A 21332-nucleotide genomic window follows, 5' to 3' on the forward strand; every position below is an offset into this window, starting at 1 on the left:
TATCTTAGCAACCATTTCAGCTAGAGGAATGAAATTTTCAGGGTAATAGCATCATTAAAATAGTCAACTTTTGCAATGGTGATAATTCCGCTCGACCGATTCATGTGCGAGTTATATCGATACGTATCTCCTTGGATACGCTTTAATCGCTAATAACTTTTTTATTAATCAAGTTTTGAACATGAATGTCATACAAAATACGACTGAAAATGTCATTCATCCGACAAAAGTTAAATCAGGCGAATCGATTGATTAGACTCGAAGTTATGATCGATACAAGGTTGTATTCGATTGAGCCATTTTTTGGGCTTATTTACATAGTTACGGAAATAAAAATTTTAACAATATGTAAGGAAAAAAATGAATTATGCGCACACATAAATTATTTAGATGAATTATGTTTCCTAATGAAGATACATCGATTTGAATTTATATCTTTTTGTATTAGGCCCCCGTAAGAAATACACGCATCCCGTCTATCTACGTCACCAATATAAGAACATAGGCTAAATTTTGAAAGCGGGGATATTAGAGAAGGCAGGGATAAGGGAGTGACCATAGAAGGGATATCAATAGGATTGCGGATTTTACAGTACAGATGTCAGCAGTGTCTAATGTATGATTCGATTAGTATAGCAAATACGCAAATTGGCATAACTTGATAAGTATATACGTTGGACCAATGAAACTTGGTAAACAGGTACATCTTGGTATTCCTCACAATACTTTATGGTAGTATGTTTTGTATTCAGTCTCACGTTCGATATATATCGAATCTACTTTTTCTTAAAATATATCGAATTGCTATAACATGTAGGATTTAACATTCAAGGACATAGTTTACTAGGGATTAAATAGTAGATACCCATAGACTGGATTTAAAACCAATAGCATTGCGGATTTTACAGTACAGATGTCAGTATGATCGAAAAATCGATTCGATTATTATAGCAAATACGTAAATGGGCATAACTTCCATAGATTTACTGTTGGATCAATGAAATTTGGTGATTGGGTACATATTGGTATTCCTCACGATGCCCAATGAAAATTTGTTTTGTACGTAGTCTCACATTCGATATATATCGATTCTACTTATTCTTAAAATGTATCGAATTGCTATAACATGTAGGATTTTACATCCAAGGACATAGTTTACTAGGGATTAAATAGTAGATACCCATTGACTGGATTTTAAACCAATAGCCTTGCGGATTTTACAGTACAGATGTCAGTATGATCGAAAAATCGATTCGATTATTATAGCAAATACGTAAATGGGCATAACTTCAATAGCTTTACCGTTGGATCAATGAAATTTGGTGATTGGGTACATATTGGTATTCCTCACGATGCCCAATGAAAATTTGTTTTGTACGTAGTCTCACATTCGATATATATCGAATCTACTTTTTCTTAAAATGTATCGAATTGCTATAACATGTAGGATTTTACATCCAAGGACATAGTTTACTAGGGATTAAATAGTAGATACCCATTGACTGGATTTTAAACCAATAGCCTTGCGGATTTTACAGTACAGATGTCAGTATGATCGAAAAATCGATTCGATTATTATAGCAAATACGTAAATGGGCATAACTTCAATAGCTTTACCGTTGGATCAATGAAATTTGGTGATTGGGTACATATTGGTATTCCTCACGATGCCCAATGAAAATTTGTTTTGTACGTAGTCTCACATTCGATATATATCGAATCTACTTTTTCTTAAAATGTATCGAATTGCTATAACATGTAGGATTTTACATCCAAGGACATAGTTTACTAGGGATTAAATAGTAGATACCCATTGACTGGATTTTAAACCAATAGCTTTGCGGATTTTACAGTACAGATGTCAGTATGATCGAAAAATCGATTCGATTATTATAGCAAATACGTAAGTGGGTATAACTTCAATAGATTTACCGTTGGATCAATGAAATTTGGTGATTGGGTACATATTGGTATTCCTCACGATGCCCAATGAAAATTTATTTTGTAAGTAGTCTCACATTCGATATATATTGAATCTACTTTTTCTTAAAATATATCGAATTGCTATAACATGTAGGATTTTACATCCAAGGACATAGTTGACTAAGGATTAAATAGTAGATACCCATAGACTGGATTTTAAACCTATAGGATTGCGGACTTTACCATACAGATGTAAGTTGATCGAAAAATCGATTCGATTATTATAGCATATACACAAATTGGTATAACTTGAAAAGTATATCCGTTGGACCAATGAAATTTGGCGAATGTGCACATCTTGGTAATCCTCACACTGCCCAACAGAAATATGCTTTGTATGTTGTCTAACGTGCGATATATATCGAATATGCTTTTTCTTCAAATATATCGAACCACTATAACATATAGGATTTTACATCCAAGGGCATAGTTGGCCAGGTATTGTATAGTAGATACACAGACTGAAAATTAAACCAATAGCATTGCGGATTTTACAGTACAGATGGCATTGTAATCGCAAGATTGATTCGATTATTCTATCAAATACGCAAATTTGCAAAACTTGATTAGTTTATACGTTGGACCAATGAAATTTGGCATATGGGTACATCTTGGTATTCCTCACAATGCCCAAATGAAACATATTTTGTGTATAGTCTCACGTTCGGTATTAATCGAATCTACTTTTTCTTAAAATATATCGTATTGCTATAACATATAGGATTTTACATCCAAGGACATAGTTGACCAATATAATTATGTGGAAGATAGCCATAGACTGTAAGTTAAATGAATAGCATTGCGGATTCAACAATACAAATGCCAGTATAATCGAAGAATGGATTCGATTATTATAACAAATACATAACATTGGCACAAGTTGAATAGTGTATCCGTTGGACCAATTAAATTTGGTGCTTGGTACATCTTGGTATTCCTCACAATTCCCAAAGGTAATATGGTTTGCATGTAGTCTCACGATTGATGCATATCGAATATGCTTTTTCTTAAAATATATCGAATCGTTATAACATAGGATTTTGCATTCACGTACATAGTCGACCAGGAATTTTAGTGTTGATGATCAAAGACTGGAACAGGATTGCGAATTTTCAATACACGTGTCAGTATACTTGATAATTCGATACGATAATGATAGCAAATATGCCAAAGCTATTTTTTTGAAATTGGAATATCCTGAGAATAACTATTTTTTAGTACCAAAGAAATTTGGGGAATCGTTACAATTTAGTATTTTACACACTGCATTATGGACATATGTTTTGCGAGTGGTATATCTTTATATATTTATCTAAGGAATCTGCGTTTCATTTTCAAGTTTCGCTTATCACAACGCTTTTGGACTTTAAGAGTTGAAAAATAACCACAAAATCATCACTGTCTTGAAATTTTAAAAACCTTATTCCAATTATGTCTCAGTGCTAAACTTAGCCTATTCAAATAATGAACTATCCGTCAAATGAAATCATATTGAAAATAACAAATAATTTTAAAAGTAAACAATTAAGTTCCTTACCCTTTCAAAAACCGGCAGGGAAATTTTTGAATATTTTAAATACTTATGGACACAATACTCGACAACACGTGACACAACAATGTTCCCACCCTCCTAATTACCCGCTTGAATAATTCAAGCACCCAATCGACTCGTTCCCTATAATAGCTGCAAACTAATTCACTGATTGGGTGATTGACACAAATTAGTAGCCCAAACTGTGGTAGGTGTGGATATTTGGCTTATTGGACGTAAAAGTAAAAAAAAATTCATCGGGAGGAAAAATCTGAAATCTTTAAAAAGTCGATAACTTTTCGAGATATATCGACTTGAATTAACATGGGAGCCTTATGGGACTGAAACTTTTTCGCTTTTTTAATGTATTTTTAAATATGTGAGGAACATGAGATTCCCTTGAAGTAAACTAGATTTTTTGGTGTGGTTGTCAATGCGATGAATTAATATTTAGTATTTTTTATGATTTTTTGGAAGTGCCCCATGCTTTTCTTATGGCACTACGTAAAGAATTTTTTTGACCAACTTGCAATCATCGCAGGACAAATTCCTTGAAACGCAAGATACTAGATTTTTTGGTTGATTTTTTGGCTATCTCGGAATTTTCATATGTCGAAACAATTCCGAGGAATAAACGATTTCGACGTTCCATTGTAGAGGTGGTCGAATTATTAATATTGGATTTCGGCGTTGAGACATGTGCCATATGAAAATTTGGAATCTTCTGGAAAAACCGTAAAAGGGTTCTTCGAACCCTTACGTTTGAGCTCACTTTCTCCGTATCCCTCTTGGTTAATTAATAATTAAATTCCGATAAATGTCCTGCAAGCGAAAAATCATTGTCGCCATTTTTTTGTGGAGCATACAATCTTGAATATCTTAGCAACCATTTCAGCTAGAGGAATGAAATTTTCAGGGTTATAGCATCATTAAAATAGTCAACTTTTGCAATGGTGATAATTCCGCTCGACCGATTCATGTGCGAGTTATATCGATACGTATCTCCTTGGATACGCTTTAATCGCTAATAACTTTTTTATTAATCAAGTTTTGAACATGAATGTCATACAAAATACGACTGAAAATGTCATTCATCCGACAAAAGTTAAATCAGGCGAATCGATTGATTAGACTCGAAGTTATGATCGATACAAGGTTGTATTCGATTGAGCCATTTTTTGGGCTTATTTACATAGTTACGGAAATAAAAATTTTAACAATATGTAAGGAAAAAAATGAATTATGCGCACACATAAATTATTTAGATGAATTATGTTTCCTAATGAAGATACATCGATTTGAATTTATATCTTTTTGTATTAGGCCCCCGTAAGAAATACACGCATCCCGTCCAATTACGTCACCAATATAAGAACATAGGCTAAATTTTGAAAGCGGGGATATTAGAGAAGGCAGGGATAAGGGAGTGACCATAGAAGGGATATCAATAGGATTGCGGATTTTACAGTACAGATGTCAGCAGTGTCTAAAGTACGATTCGATTAGTATAGCAAATACGCAAATTGGCATAACTTGATAAGTATATACGTTGGACCAATGAAACTTGGTAAACAGGTACATCTTGGTATTCCTCACAATACTTTATGGTAGTATGTTTTGTATTCAGTCTCACGTTCGATATATATCGAATCTACTTTTTCTTAAAATATATCGAATTGCTATAACATGTAGGATTTAACATTCAAGGACATAGTTTACTAGGGATTAAATAGTAGATACCCATGGACTGGAATAAAAACCAATAGCATTGCGGATTTTACAGTACAGATGTCAGTATGATCGAAAAATCGATTCGATTATTATAGCAAATACGTAAATGGGCATAACTTCCATAGATTTACTGTTGGATCAATGAAATTTGGTGATTGGGTACATATTGGTATTCCTCACGATGCCCAATGAAAATTTGTTTTGTACGTAGTCTCACATTCGATATATATCGATTCTACTTATTCTTAAAATGTATCGAATTGCTATAACATGTAGGATTTTACATCCAAGGACATAGTTTACTAGGGATTAAATAGTAGATACCCATTGACTGGATTTTAAACCAATAGCCTTGCGGATTTTACAGTACAGATGTCAGTATGATCGAAAAATCGATACGATTATTATAGCAAATACGTAAATGGGCATATCTTCAATAGATTTACCGTTGGATCAATGAAATTTGGTGAATGGGTACATATTGGTATTCCTCACAATGCCCAATGAAAATTTGTTTTGTACGTAGTCTCACATTCGATATATATCGAATCTACTTTTTCTTAAAATATATCGAATTGCTATAACATGTAGGATTTTACATCCAAGGACATAGTTGACTAAGGATTAAATAGTAGATACCCATAGACTGGATTTTAAACCTATAGGATTGCGGACTTTACCATACAGATGTAAGTTGATCGAAAAATCGATTCGATTATTATAGCATATACACAAATTGGTATAACTTGAAAAGTATACCCGTTGGACCAATGAAATTTGGCGAATGTGCACATCTTGGTAATCCTCACACTGCCCAACAGAAATATGCTTTGTATGTTGTCTAACGTGCGATATATATCGAATATGCTTTTTCTTCAAATATATCGAACCGCTATAACATATAGGATTTTACATCCAAGGGCATAGTTGGCCAGGTATTGTATAGTAGATACACAGACTGAAAATTAAACCAATAGCATTGCGGATTTTACAGTACAGATGGCAGTGTAATCGCAGGATCGATTCGATTATTCTATCAAATACGCAAATTTGCAAAACTTGATTAGTTTATACGTTGGACCAATGAAATTTGGCAAATGGGTACATCTTGGTATTCCTCACAATGCCCAAATGAAACATATTTTGTGTATAGTCTCACGTTCGGTATTAATCGAATCTACTTTTTCTTAAAATATATCGTATTGCTATAACATATAGGATTTTACATCCAAGGACATAGTTGACCAATATAATTATGTGGAAGATAGCCATAGACTGTAAGTTAAATGAATAGCATTGCGGATTCAACAATACAAATGCCAGTATAATCGAAGAATGGATTCGATTGTTATAACAAATTCATAACATTGGCACAAGTTGAATAGTGTATCCGTTGGACCAATTAAATTTGGTACTTGGTACATCTTGGTATTCCTCACAATTCCCAAAGGTAATATGCTTTGTATGTTGTCTAACGTGCGATATATATCGAATATGCTTTTTCTTCAAATATATCGAACCGCTATAACATATAGGATTTTACATCCAAGGGCATAGTTGGCCAGGTATTGTATAGTAGATACACAGACTGAAAATTAAACCAATAGCATTGCGGATTTTACAGTACAGATGGCATTGTAATCGCAGGATCGATTCGATTATTCTATCAAATACGCAAATTTGCAAAACTTGATTAGTTTATACGTTGGACCAATGAAATTTGGCAAATGGGTACATCTTGGTATTCCTCACAATGCCCAAATGAAACATATTTTGTGTATAGTCTCACGTTCGGTATTAATCGAATCTACTTTTTCTTAAAATATATCGTATTGCTATAACATATAGGATTTTACATCCAAGGACATAGTTGACCAATATAATTATGTGGAAGATAGCCATAGACTGTAAGTTAAATGAATAGCATTGCGGATTCAACAATACAAATGCCAGTATAATCGAAGAATGGATTCGATTATTATAACAAATACATAACATTGGCACAAGTTGAATAGTGTATCCGTTGGACCAATTAAATTTGGTGCTTGGTACATCTTGGTATTCCTCACAATTCCCAAAGGTAATATGGTTTGCATGTAGTCTCACGATTGATGCATATCGAATATGCTTTTTCTTAAAATATATCGAATCGTTATAACATAGGATTTTGCATTCACGTACATAGTCGACCAGGAATTTTAGTGTTGATGATCAAAGACTGGAACAGGATTGCGAATTTTCAATACACGTGTCAGTATACTTGATAATTCGATACGATAATGATAGCAAATATGCCAAAGCTATTTTTTTGAAATTGGAATATCCTGAGAATAACTATTTTTTAGTACCAAAGAAATTTGGGGAATCGTTACAATTTAGTATTTTACACACTGCATTATGGACATATGTTTTGCGAGTGGTATATCTTTATATATTTATCTAAGGAATCTGCGTTTCATTTTCAAGTTTCGCTTATCACAACGCTTTTGGACTTTAAGAGTTGAAAAATAACCACAAAATCATCACTGTCTTGAAATTTTAAAAACCTTATTCCAATTATGTCTCAGTGCTAAACTTAGCCTATTCAAATAATGAACTATCCGTCAAATGAAATCATATTGAAAATAACAAATAATTTTAAAAGTAAACAATTAAGTTCCTTACCCTTTCAAAAACCGGCAGGGAAATTTTTGAATATTTTAAATACTTATGGACACAATACTCGACAACACGTGACACAACAATGTTCCCACCCTCCTAATTACCCGCTTGAATAATTCAAGCACCCAATCGACTCGTTCCCTATAATAGCTGCAAACTAATTCACTGATTGGGTGATTGACACAAATTAGTAGCCCAAACTGTGGTAGGTGTGGATATTTGGCTTATTGGACGTAAAAGTAAAAAAAAATTCATCGGGAGGAAAAATCTGAAATCTTTAAAAAGTCGATAACTTTTCGAGATATATCGACTTGAATTAACATGGGAGCCTTATGGGACTGAAACTTTTTCGCTTTTTTAATGTATTTTTAAATATGTGAGGAACATGAGATTCCCTTGAAGTAAACTAGATTTTTTGGTGTGGTTGTCAATGCGATGAATTAATATTTAGTATTTTTTATGATTTTTTGGAAGTGCCCCATGCTTTTCTTATGGCACTACGTAAAGAATTTTTTTGACCAACTTGCAATCATCGCAGGACAAATTCCTTGAAACGCAAGATACTAGATTTTTTGGTTGATTTTTTGGCTATCTCGGAATTTTCATATGTCGAAACAATTCCGAGGAATAAACGATTTCGACGTTCCATTGTAGAGGTGGTCGAATTATTAATATTGGATTTCGGCGTTGAGACATGTGCCATATGAAAATTTGGAATCTTCTGGAAAAACCGTAAAAGGGTTCTTCGAACCCTTACGTTTGAGCTCACTTTCTCCGTATCCCTCTTGGTTAATTAATAATTAAATTCCGATAAATGTCCTGCAAGCGAAAAATCATTGTCGCCATTTTTTTGTGGAGCATACAATCTTGAATATCTTAGCAACCATTTCAGCTAGAGGAATGAAATTTTCAGGGTAATAGCATCATTAAAATAGTCAACTTTTGCAATGGTGATAATTCCGCTCGACCGATTCATGTGCGAGTTATATCGATACGTATCTCCTTGGATACGCTTTAATCGCTAATAACTTTTTTATTAATCAAGTTTTGAACATGAATGTCATACAAAATACGACTGAAAATGTCATTCATCCGACAAAAGTTAAATCAGGCGAATCGATTGATTAGACTCGAAGTTATGATCGATACAAGGTTGTATTCGATTGAGCCATTTTTTGGGCTTATTTACATAGTTACGGAAATAAAAATTTTAACAATATGTAAGGAAAAAAATGAATTATGCGCACACATAAATTATTTAGATGAATTATGTTTCCTAATGAAGATACATCGATTTGAATTTATATCTTTTTGTATTAGGCCCCCGTAAGAAATACACGCATCCCGTCCAATTACGTCACCAATATAAGAACATAGGCTAAATTTTGAAAGCGGGGATATTAGAGAAGGCAGGGATAAGGGAGTGACCATAGAAGGGATATCAATAGGATTGCGGATTTTACAGTACAGATGTCAGCAGTGTCTAAAGTACGATTCGATTAGTATAGCAAATACGCAAATTGGCATAACTTGATAAGTATATACGTTGGACCAATGAAACTTGGTAAACAGGTACATCTTGGTATTCCTCACAATACTTTATGGTAGTATGTTTTGTATTCAGTCTCACGTTCGATATATATCGAATCTACTTTTTCTTAAAATATATCGAATTGCTATAACATGTAGGATTTAACATTCAAGGACATAGTTTACTAGGGATTAAATAGTAGATACCCATGGACTGGATTTAAAACCAATAGCATTGCGGATTTTACAGTACAGATGTCAGTATGATCGAAAAATCGATTCGATTATTATAGCAAATACGTAAATGGGCATAACTTCCATAGATTTACTGTTGGATCAATGAAATTTGGTGATTGGGTACATATTGGTATTCCTCACGATGCCCAATGAAAATTTGTTTTGTACGTAGTCTCACATTCGATATATATCGATTCTACTTATTCTTAAAATGTATCGAATTGCTATAACATGTAGGATTTTACATCCAAGGACATAGTTTACTAGGGATTAAATAGTAGATACCCATTGACTGGATTTTAAACCAATAGCCTTGCGGATTTTACAGTACAGATGTCAGTATGATCGAAAAATCGATACGATTATTATAGCAAATACGTAAATGGGCATATCTTCAATAGATTTACCGTTGGATCAATGAAATTTGGTGAATGGGTACATATTGGTATTCCTCACAATGCCCAATGAAAATTTGTTTTGTACGTAGTCTCACATTCGATATATATCGAATCTACTTTTTCTTAAAATATATCGAATTGCTATAACATGTAGGATTTTACATCCAAGGACATAGTTGACTAAGGATTAAATAGTAGATACCCATAGACTGGATTTTAAACCTATAGGATTGCGGACTTTACCATACAGATGTAAGTTGATCGAAAAATCGATTCGATTATTATAGCATATACACAAATTGGTATAACTTGAAAAGTATACCCGTTGGACCAATGAAATTTGGCGAATGTGCACATCTTGGTAATCCTCACACTGCCCAAAGGTAATATGCTTTGTATGTTGTCTAACGTGCGATATATATCGAATATGCTTTTTCTTCAAATATATCGAACCGCTATAACATATAGGATTTTACATCCAAGGGCATAGTTGGCCAGGTATTGTATAGTAGATACACAGACTGAAAATTAAACCAATAGCATTGCGGATTTTACAGTACAGATGGCAGTGTAATCGCAGGATCGATTCGATTATTCTATCAAATACGCAAATTTGCAAAACTTGATTAGTTTATACGTTGGACCAATGAAATTTGGCAAATGGGTACATCTTGGTATTCCTCACAATGCCCAAATGAAACATATTTTGTGTATAGTCTCACGTTCGGTATTAATCGAATCTACTTTTTCTTAAAATATATCGTATTGCTATAACATATAGGATTTTACATCCAAGGACATAGTTGACCAATATAATTATGTGGAAGATAGCCATAGACTGTAAGTTAAATGAATAGCATTGCGGATTCAACAATACAAATGCCAGTATAATCGAAGAATGGATTCGATTGTTATAACAAATTCATAACATTGGCACAAGTTGAATAGTGTATCCGTTGGACCAATTAAATTTGGTACTTGGTACATCTTGGTATTCCTCACAATTCCCAAAGGTAATATGCTTTGTATGTTGTCTAACGTGCGATATATATCGAATATGCTTTTTCTTCAAATATATCGAACCGCTATAACATATAGGATTTTACATCCAAGGGCATAGTTGGCCAGGTATTGTATAGTAGATACACAGACTGAAAATTAAACCAATAGCATTGCGGATTTTACAGTACAGATGGCAGTGTAATCGCAGGATCGATTCGATTATTCTATCAAATACGCAAATTTGCAAAACTTGATTAGTTTATACGTTGGACCAATGAAATTTGGCAAATGGGTACATCTTGGTATTCCTCACAATGCCCAAATGAAACATATTTTGTGTATAGTCTCACGTTCGGTATTAATCGAATCTACTTTTTCTTAAAATATATCGTATTGCTATAACATATAGGATTTTACATCCAAGGACATAGTTGACCAATATAATTATGTGGAAGATAGCCATAGACTGTAAGTTAAATGAATAGCATTGCGGATTCAACAATACAAATGCCAGTATAATCGAAGAATGGATTCGATTGTTATAACAAATTCATAACATTGGCACAAGTTGAATAGTGTATCCGTTGGACCAATTAAATTTGGTACTTGGTACATCTTGGTATTCCTCACAATTCCCAAAGGTAATATGTTTTGCATGTAGTCTCACGATTGATGCATATCGAATATGCTTTTTCTTAAAATATATCGAATCGTTATAACATAGGATTTTGCATGCAGGTACATAGTCGACCAGGAATTTTAGTGTTGATGATCAAAGATTGGAAGGTAAATCAATCGGATTGCGTATTTTCAATGCACGTGTCAGTATACTTGATAATTCGATACGATTATGATAGCAAATATGCCAAATCTTTTTTGCAAATTGGAATATCTTGAGAATAACTATTTTTTAAGACCAAAGAAATTAGAGGAATCGTTACAATTCAGTATTTTAGAAACTGCATTATGGACATTCGTTTTGCAAGTGGAATATCTTTATATATTTATCTAAAGAATCTGCGTTGTATTTTCAAGAGTGGCTTATCACAATGCTTGTGGACTTTAACAGTTGAAAAATAACCACATAATCAACACTCTCTTGAAATTTTTACATTTTAGCAGCTCCGTGTATCGCGGTCACCTATCACAAGTCAATCCAACTACATATACAGTACACTCCCGAGTATCCAGGTTAATGACGGGGAGAGACGGCACGGATAATCGCAAAACACAGATAACCCAAACTTTGACTTAAATGTCTTGTAATGTTCATAATTTACCTAAAAAAACAATATATAGTAGATTCCGGTTAATTTGGACATACCGCGACTTGTGCACTTTGCCCCAATTAGGCGAACTCTCTTGTATATGGGCATAAAAAACTTTGAAATGGTAGAAAGAAGACTAAAGAATGTTTATAATGCAACATTAGTTCATTAAACTATTTATTTGATTAATAAATCAGCGAGTTTACTTAATTTATTACCATTTCCAAGAATTATAACATTTTTGTTAAAAATATTTTTCACAGCCTCGGGCGATGCTGAACGAATGTCTTTTACTAAGTCCTATTAAAGAAAAGTCCTATCCTCTTACGGATAGTATAACAACAAGAGCTTTCAAAATAGGGCAAGAATAGGGACATTTGTGAAAAATAAGACTTGATCAAAGGAGGAAAATATAAAAAAATAGTATTCTGAAAACAAAAAATTTTAATTTCGTCGCGAGTATAGTGTCTATGTCGCTGACTCACGGCCCAATAAAGCGGCATGCTGTCCCAATTATGCGGAGAATACTCTGGGATATTCCTCTATTGGGTTCTGTTCTTCAAGATGTGCCCCCAATCAAGCGGCTGCCCCAAGTAACTGGTGGACCCATTCAACGGAATCTACTGTATTATAATTTGCGCACTTATTCTGTTATTTTGAGTGCCTGCCGGACTCAATGAGAGCATTCTTCTTCCAGTTCGCGATCTTTTTAGCGCCGATAACATGGTTGTACTCGTATTATTAATGCTCCATGTAAGTAATGGTTTCGTAAACCACACATCCGTGGCTTTGTGATCACGGATACGGAAAAGTGGTTTGCACAAATGCTTCAAAACCATTGCTCGATGTCGGAAACTACATCTGTCAGGCACCATACCATGTAGTCGCCTCTTGCACAAGTTGCTCGGGTTGCAAATGCTGCAGGACCTGTATCCGTGATCACGGAGTGCGGTCGCACACGGCGAGGCTTGGAAAACAGGAACATGGTGCTCCTGTGAATGTAGCTAGCGTGCAATTGCTTCTGTTTTACAAAGGGGATTCTAACGGGAAATAATAAGCACGGTGTCATAGTAATAACGCATAATTCCGGTGATTTTGCATCCGATTTTATTTTTTCATAAAGATCGCGGAAAATATTGAGCGAGAGTGAAAATCATGCACGGGTAATCCGCAACACGGACATACCACATCTGGATAATTGGGAGTCTGCTGCTCTGAGTAAGGTGGTTATGGCTCTAGCATTTTGAAAATCATGCTAGTCTCTTCTTTACGTTGTCTTTCCCTCTTTACAATACATAATTGGTGATATATTGTGCGAGTGGAAAGGAAATCTGTGACATTTTAAATTGCACGTGCAAAATCATCTCGCTTTGCATGCATAATCCGTAGTTAGTTGAATCCATTGTGAAATGCTGGTTGGTTGTGATGAAAAAAATTGAGTTTAAAAGGCTTGTCTTGGGACGGTTTTAGATGTCTGTAGTTGTAGACGTAATTTTCCTGGGCTTGCGATACAGTGCGACACAGTACAGTGATGAATATTTCTTGATATTCCTCCATGAAGTATTTATCACAAATATTGCCCAAGTTGGGAAACACACTGTATAAAATACACAGTGAAAAAGAGACACAGGATTTTTAAATTTTCAGTGACGCTACCATCTTCCTCAAGAGTTGGTTCTTCCTAACGAAGAAATGAGTCTAAAGCTCATCTAGACACGATTCGAGATCTATGAAGTTGTGGATGTAATTTTCCTGGGTCTAGTGTGACACAGTCAAGTGATGAATATTTCTTGATATTCCTTGATGAAGTATTTAACACGAATATTGCCCAAATTAGGAAAGAGTCTCTATAAAAATAAACTACCACCTTCCTCAGAGTTAGTTTTCCCTAATACAACACTCATCCGATTATCCGGATTAACGATGGGGAGATACGGCATGAATAATTGGAAAACACAAATAATCCAAACTTTCTCTTTAACGTCTTGTTATGTTCACAATTAAAGTAAAACAAACAATACATTATTATTTATGCAGTTATTCTGTTATTTTAGAGTGCTTCCTGGACTAATTGAGAGCTTTCTTTGCCAGTTCACCATCTTTTTAGTGGCGATAACGTGGTTGTACTTGTATTATTAATGCTCCATGTAAGGCCTGGTTTTGAAAACCACACATCCGTGGCTGTGTGATCATTGATACAGAAAATTGGTTTGCACGAATGCTTCGAAACCACTGCTCGACATCGGAAACTACACCGTCAGGCACCACGCCACGTAGTCGCATCTGGCACAAGTTGCCTGGGTTGCAACTGCTGCGGGACGTGTATCCGTGATCACGGAGCGCTGTAGTGCACTGCGAGGCTTGGAAAACAGGAACACGGTGCTCCCGTGAATGCAGCTAGCGTGCGATCGCTAACGTTTAACGAAGGGGATTTTAGCAGAAATAATAAGCCCCTTATCCTAGCATTTATGATTGATCCCCAGCCTTGTATGCATTGTACTACTGTTTCCTCGAATGTATTAACTTCTAAAAGGTGTATGAGATTTAAACCTGAAGATCGTTTAATTGTATTTGTTAAAAGTAATTTAACTCCAGATTCTGCTTCCGTTGGAGTTTTTGGTGATGTTCAATTTTATGTTAAAGGTTAATAAATAGTTCATGTAATTTCGTTGTTTCATTTCCATGCGCATAGCGTGTTGTCATTTGTCGTTGCGCCCAGTGCCATCTTGGAATCTCTGGACTTAGAAAAATTTTGCCTCCTATGTACACTAGAATAACTTATGTACGTACGGGAAATTCGGACTTAGAAATTTTTCAAGGTTTCGTGAAAAGTTAAAGTCCAGAACTCCATGTTAATTCCCTATGGTGACGTCAGTTTCTGGTCCCCATCCCACTGGCCGCCTCGGCGCTGCTCGCTACATCCGTTGTAGATAAGAGTGGCCTCTCTCTCTCTGAGAGAGCTGAGTGTCCTTTGTGACGTCAGTGTTGGTACAACATGCCTAAGTATCGTTCTGTAAGAAGATGGGCTCCTCGGAGACCAGTGGAGAGAATCATCAAGGATTGTACTGTGTTGAATGCTAATCATGCTGGAGCGGTTAATGTTTGGGTTGCTGATACCATTGGAACTCTATTTGGTTTTAAGTTTACTTTTGCTGTTGGTAATGATCACAATGTACAAGGTTCATATTGGCTCACTATTTGCTTCGCAAGGATACCTAATAATGTTACCATGAATATTGGTGGCTTAGAGAGTTTTCCTGCATCTGATGTTTTGTGTTATAAAACTATTCAAATCCGATGATTATGCCGATGATTATGCGTCCGATTTTATTTTTTTATAAAGATCGCGGAAAAAACCGAGCCAGAGTGAAAACCATGCATGGATAATATGCAACCCAGATATACCACAGCCGGATAATCAGAAGTCTGCTTTATATTGTGGGTTTTGCCAGTCATTTCAGGGGTAGACACTTCCAAAATTCACCAACCCTTGATATCCAGGAAAACTGGTAGACACTTCCACTGGGTGCCTGGAATGAAGTTCAATTTTTTGTACGTACGGCCACGTTTTAATTCACTTACCCAATTGTAAATTGCTGCAAACACAAGAGCGGATGTAACATGAACTTCATGCAGCTCGGATTTAACCCTTTCGAGACCGCGGAGTTTTCGTCTTAGCTTGACTGCTGTACCGAGCCCCAAGAGACTCTTCTTTCTCGTGGTACGGAGCATTTTTGGAGGGCATTCGTTAAGAAGGGTCTCGCTGAACCTTTTTTGACCCCTCCACGGTGGGACTCCGCATAATCTCGGACTCCGAGAGTAGTTATGCTCCCTCCTTTCCGGGTTTACGACCATACCTGCGGCATTGGTTCGCGGTCAACTTATGTATTGCTTATATGTATTTAGCAAATGGATAATTGTTGCTTGCACGTAAATTACAGACAAAGAATATAATTCCTAATTTTTATCTGAGCATTGTCAAATTTTAAACGAAGTTCTAAGGCCATTATCAAAGCATTTAACGCAGCAACAATTTCCATGTTGATGTTTATACATAACTCGAGATATAAGTTAATATTTGTCGTAGAATTTCGTTTAAAAATTCTAAACGCTGCTCAAAAGACAAACAATTCAATTCTTAGTTTATATTTCTTGAGAAATGAACAAATATTTATTTCGAAAATTGACTCTATAACAATTGTATGACCGCTGTCCCTTGCCGCTGAGAGGGGTTATAAAAGACGAAGGGTCCGGGTACCTGCTCCCGGATTCGGAGGGTTAATCCTAAACCCCGAAGCGTTGGGTCCCGAGACAAAGGCGACCTAAACCCACGACCGTCCTGAAAGGGGGAGAGCTAGAAAACGTATATATACGGGTTTCGTATTCTTGACCGGGAAAATCTCACACGTACATATACGCCCATGGTCTCCCGGGTCAGGAAACGTCCACACGTGTATATACGTGTACGGTAGGGAAAAGGTTAATTCTTTCGGCATCAAACCCTTTTAACAATGAGTATTTGATCTCCTCAGGAAACTCACTTTTATCGATTTGTACGAGGGCCATTTTTTTTTCAACCTCCGGTAGGTCATGATCGGAAGAGGAAGTGATTGATTAAAAATTATTTCATTGCTAAATTTTGAGCACGCTTGTGTTGTCCTTTTGACATAATCACCTCGGCGATTGAGGAATAGGGTGGTTTCCTATTATTTTTTTATTGCCTTAATCGAAAGATTATTACTCCTGGAGTACGTATTTCGCGCTTTTATATTTTTAAATGACTATACCTATTTTTAAATGAATAAATGAAAAGTGAAAATTTTCAAGCGCGCGAAAACGCGACGCTTAAGTATGAATGCCGGGAAATATCTCCGTACGTCGTATTTCTGGTTCCCCCTCCCACCCGGTGAGGTGACCTTGAGGCGAGGCTTAGTGCTGATACGTCGCAGGATGCTAGCGGATAGCTGAGTACCTTGCTGAAAGGTAGCGCTTGGCTTAAAAAAGGTTTATTAATACCTTATCAAACGAAGAAAACTTTCCGACCTTAGCCAGTTTTAATAGGTGACTATTAAGACATGTTTCCCTGAGCTCTGCGCCTCATGCATGCATTGGTAACCTCAGACAATGTATAACTCCTATCCTCTCGTATAGAAACTAGGTCCCTGTGACGTCACGTGGAGTGGCATCGCATGGGCGCCAATCTGGCCCTTTTCAAATGAGGTTAAAAATGGACCATTGCCATTCGTGTAAACTGGGATTTCTAAAATGAAATAATTTTGTATGTTATGAATGCACTAATGGTGGGTAACGAACCGCAATCAATGCCTTTCGTTTTCTTTGATGAAGGAAACCACCCTATTGGTCGTGCCTGTGGACAAGCTTCACTATATCTCCTTCATGGAATTTTTCCGCCAATGACTTCCGATTAATTATGCCTTTGTCTTGAAGATGGAAGTCCCGCAGTACTAGGTCTGCATTGCACGGTGGGGTGATCGAAAATGTCCCATTGAAATTGCTCAAGAAGTTGGACTGCATCAGCGCTGAGATGACAGGCGTTGCCATGGAGCAGAACACTTCCAGAAGTCAGCATGTCTCTTCTTTTGTTTTGAACGGGAATGGACGTAATTTTTCACACTGATACACACTCTAGCCACAATGCATTACATAAAATTTCTCATTTTATCAGCATAGAGGTGAAGACATGTCAATGCTGAAGCTATTCGTAAAGTTTTCTGGCTGTTGCTCCACAGTGGAGAATTTGAAACTTTGCAGGAGAATAAATAGAGGCAGTGTAGTTAATGAGATTGCAACTAACCTTTTGAACTAACAACTTATGTTAAGAAATTACTTGAGCGTGTGGTGCGGAGGAAGCGCAATTGCCCCTACCTGCGCAGTACCCGCCTGTCGCTTGTATGGTGTTTTTGCAGAGCTTTTGGAGGGTGAAGGAAAAACCTCCAACATAAAAACAAATGAAAGTTGTTCTTTACAATCAGCAACAACAATAATAATAGTAATAGATTTATTGGTCGTTAAGTAAATAATTTACACTTGACCTCGTCATTTCACTGTTACATACATATAATTACAATTTGCAACTTAAATAAAGAGCAGGATTATTCAGAAAACCATATCTGCTGCCTGAGTATAAAACTCACTAACGGAGTACAGTGCTTTAGATGCTAGCCAGGAGTGTACAACAGATTTGAATTTTGTACTGTTGCTTCGTCTTGCAGACGCAGGTAATTGCAGACAATGAAACTATGGCATCGATACAGTTAAAACTGGAACAGCTGACTAGTCAAGAGTGTTGATTTCTGGGAAAAATAAATTTATTATATTAAGAGTGCAATCTCTCAGAAATTCTAAGGACTTGCTGAATGAGCTTCGTAATACAGTAAAACCTCTATGTAGTGAACCTCTTTAAATCATAAACCTCCATACTTCATACCACCCCTACGGTCTCATCAGAATTACATGTAAATTTATAGGCAAACCTCTTTGTACTGAACCTCTTCATCTCGTAAAACCTCCACTTATCATACCAAGGAGACATCCCCGAGACGGCCTAACTACCTCTGCAAATTGTACCGAGACAACAAGAGACTATTAATGCAGCCGTGATTACGTACATGGAATGACATTTTTTGCAATAAATGTTTCACCTGTATTTTTTTTTACACCTTTAATATACTTTAATTTTCACGTTAACCATTAGTTATGGCCAATTTGTTCCATAGAGATCACACCAAACAGTAAATAAGAAAAAAGGTATTCAAGTATCCAAATCTTTTTAAGTGACTGTTGATTTAAGAGAGATCACATCGTTTCCTCTCAAATCATGGTAAAAATCATGCAATAGCGCTCGCTTTCCGCAATTATTAAATAATAATTATATGTTCACTGATGCGTGCATGTTTGTTTAAACACGTAAATATAATGGTTTATTAAGACAGTAGTGCCTTTCATTTCCAAAGGATATGAAAAAATGGTGCCCATCACTAAAACCTCTCTATAGTGAACCTCCATACATCGAATTGCCCAAATTTTGGTCCCCTCCATTACAATGTGAAAAGGTTTTACTGTATATAGCATGCAATGAATACGAATCCGTACAAATTATTACTAGCTTACTGTTGTGTTTTTTATGATTCGTTGTAGATTACATGGGCGTGCCGCTGAGTGCCATGGGGCAGTCTTCGGATCGTCGCGGCGATCCGCTGGTGCCGAAACCGACGGTCGTACCAGGAATGCCGGGTCAGCCCATGCCGAATCAACCCTATCCGCAAGGGGGAGGCAGTGGTCAGCCGATTGGGTTTGCGGTTGCGCCTGGTGCGGCATACCCCAGCAACATCGGAGCTCCCTACCCGTACCCAGGAACCGGGACGCCGTATCCGGTACAACCGCCAGCAGCGCAACAGTCTGCCGCGATGCAAGGCCCAGTCATGCCTAGCGCTCCACCGCAAGAACCACCTCCACCTTACAGCTCCCTCTTTCCAGACAATTAGTTGGCGTGCCACTCTTGTTTGCAACTCTAAAAAAAAAACTCTTTATCCTTGCGTACTCTGTGCTGTCTTTTTTTTTTTGACGCAAGCTAAACACTTCCCAGTGAAACGAAAATGTACAGATGAAGATTGTGCGAGTGCAATTATTTTTTTTTGGGGGGGGAGAGAGATATTTTTTTTAAAAAGCAGCAGTCGTTCTCGTCCAGTTTGTAGACTGAGCAAGCGTGAGTTTGTGAGGACGACGGGAAGAATGCCGTGTGAATTGGTGTTTTATTTGGATGCGTTTCTCGTTGAGATTCGTTCCTTGAAAGGTTCTCCGCAGACAGCTGTTTAAGAGTGAGTATGCTAATGTTTATGTGTTTGATGGAATGTCTGTTTTTATCTTTTTTCCATTGTTTTTGCTTTCGTGAAATGGCCTCTCTCTTTTTTAGCCATTTCACCCAGTCTGACGTGTCCTTTCACTCTTCTCGTTGAGCGAACCAACGTGTTCGTCTATTTGCCTTGAAATCGCCTCTGCGTCTTTCAGATTGCTATTGTACATGTGTATATATAGTACACCAACCCAATGAGTAATGAACCGTTATTGTTGGTGTACCATGTGATTGCTTTTTGCTGGAGCATCGTTGTTCTTTTGATACATTTGCTTTTGACTGAAAGGTGACTGAGCTGCCACCTTGTGGAGGTAGTTGGAATTATTTATAAGTGAAGCAGTGCTGTTTTGTATTGTGTTAGTGATACGTGAATCCAATGTGAAGGTGGCCACATTAGGCCTCAATAATGGAAGTGGAAATGAAAATGGAAATGGCCTCAATAATGGAAGTCTTTGAGGTAGTTGGAATTACAGTTGAGGACCTCAAATCCGGAAAGCCTGGGACCAATAGGGTTTCTGCATTTCTGTTCTTGAGTGCCTTCCCAAAGGTATTTCCCATTTTTAATGACTCCTCTTTGATTTAAGGCAGGACAGGCGAATTCTCCATTTCTCTAAGTCATGTAATAAAGGAGAGTGAAGCTGATGGCTTGTTTCATCACTCGTATTTTTCAATAGCGAAGGGTTTACATGTGGTCACCTATGCCACCTCTAAGTAGATGCTATACCATTTTTCCGAACTGATGGCGGCTGGGTGGAAAGTAGCAAGAAGCCAATCAGAAGCGCTGCCCCTTCCGCCTCTCCGCTCCCCTCCATCCGGCCGACCGGCGTTGCCAGCCTTGATAATAACGGTACTTTTGGGGGCGGGGGAAGATTCTCGGATGAACGCTGAGCTATTCGATTTGGCAACACTGCCAGCTGGAGTGCGATCTGCACTGCACGGAGTTCGGAGAGAGACTGCGGGCTCTTACACACTTTCTCCTGTCGCTCTTCTCTGATTGGCTAGAAGAGTGGGTGGGTCTCGAGCAAGCTCAAGGTCAGCCGCCGTCAGTTCAGAAAAATGGTATAATGTAGCCGTAATGTAAGTAAGCCGTGAGCCATTCCGGATTTCTGGTTTTCCAC

General features: G+C 36.8%; 1 protein-coding gene across 1 annotated transcript in view; it reads left to right on the forward strand.

The window, feature by feature from the left end:
* LOC124170012 overlaps positions 1-21332 on the forward strand; it is a 99778-nt gene that overhangs the window by 64460 nt on the left and 13986 nt on the right. Inside the window, exon 6 of the mRNA XM_046548696.1 lies at positions 19500-20179. Coding sequence (XP_046404652.1) covers positions 19500-19846 — 347 coding nt within the window. The 3' untranslated portion in view covers positions 19847-20179. The remainder of the gene's footprint in view (positions 1-19499; positions 20180-21332) is intronic.

This window comes from Ischnura elegans, chromosome 13 (genome assembly GCF_921293095.1).
Source record: "Ischnura elegans chromosome 13, ioIscEleg1.1, whole genome shotgun sequence".
In the NCBI taxonomy this organism is placed as follows: domain Eukaryota; kingdom Metazoa; phylum Arthropoda; class Insecta; order Odonata; family Coenagrionidae; genus Ischnura; species Ischnura elegans.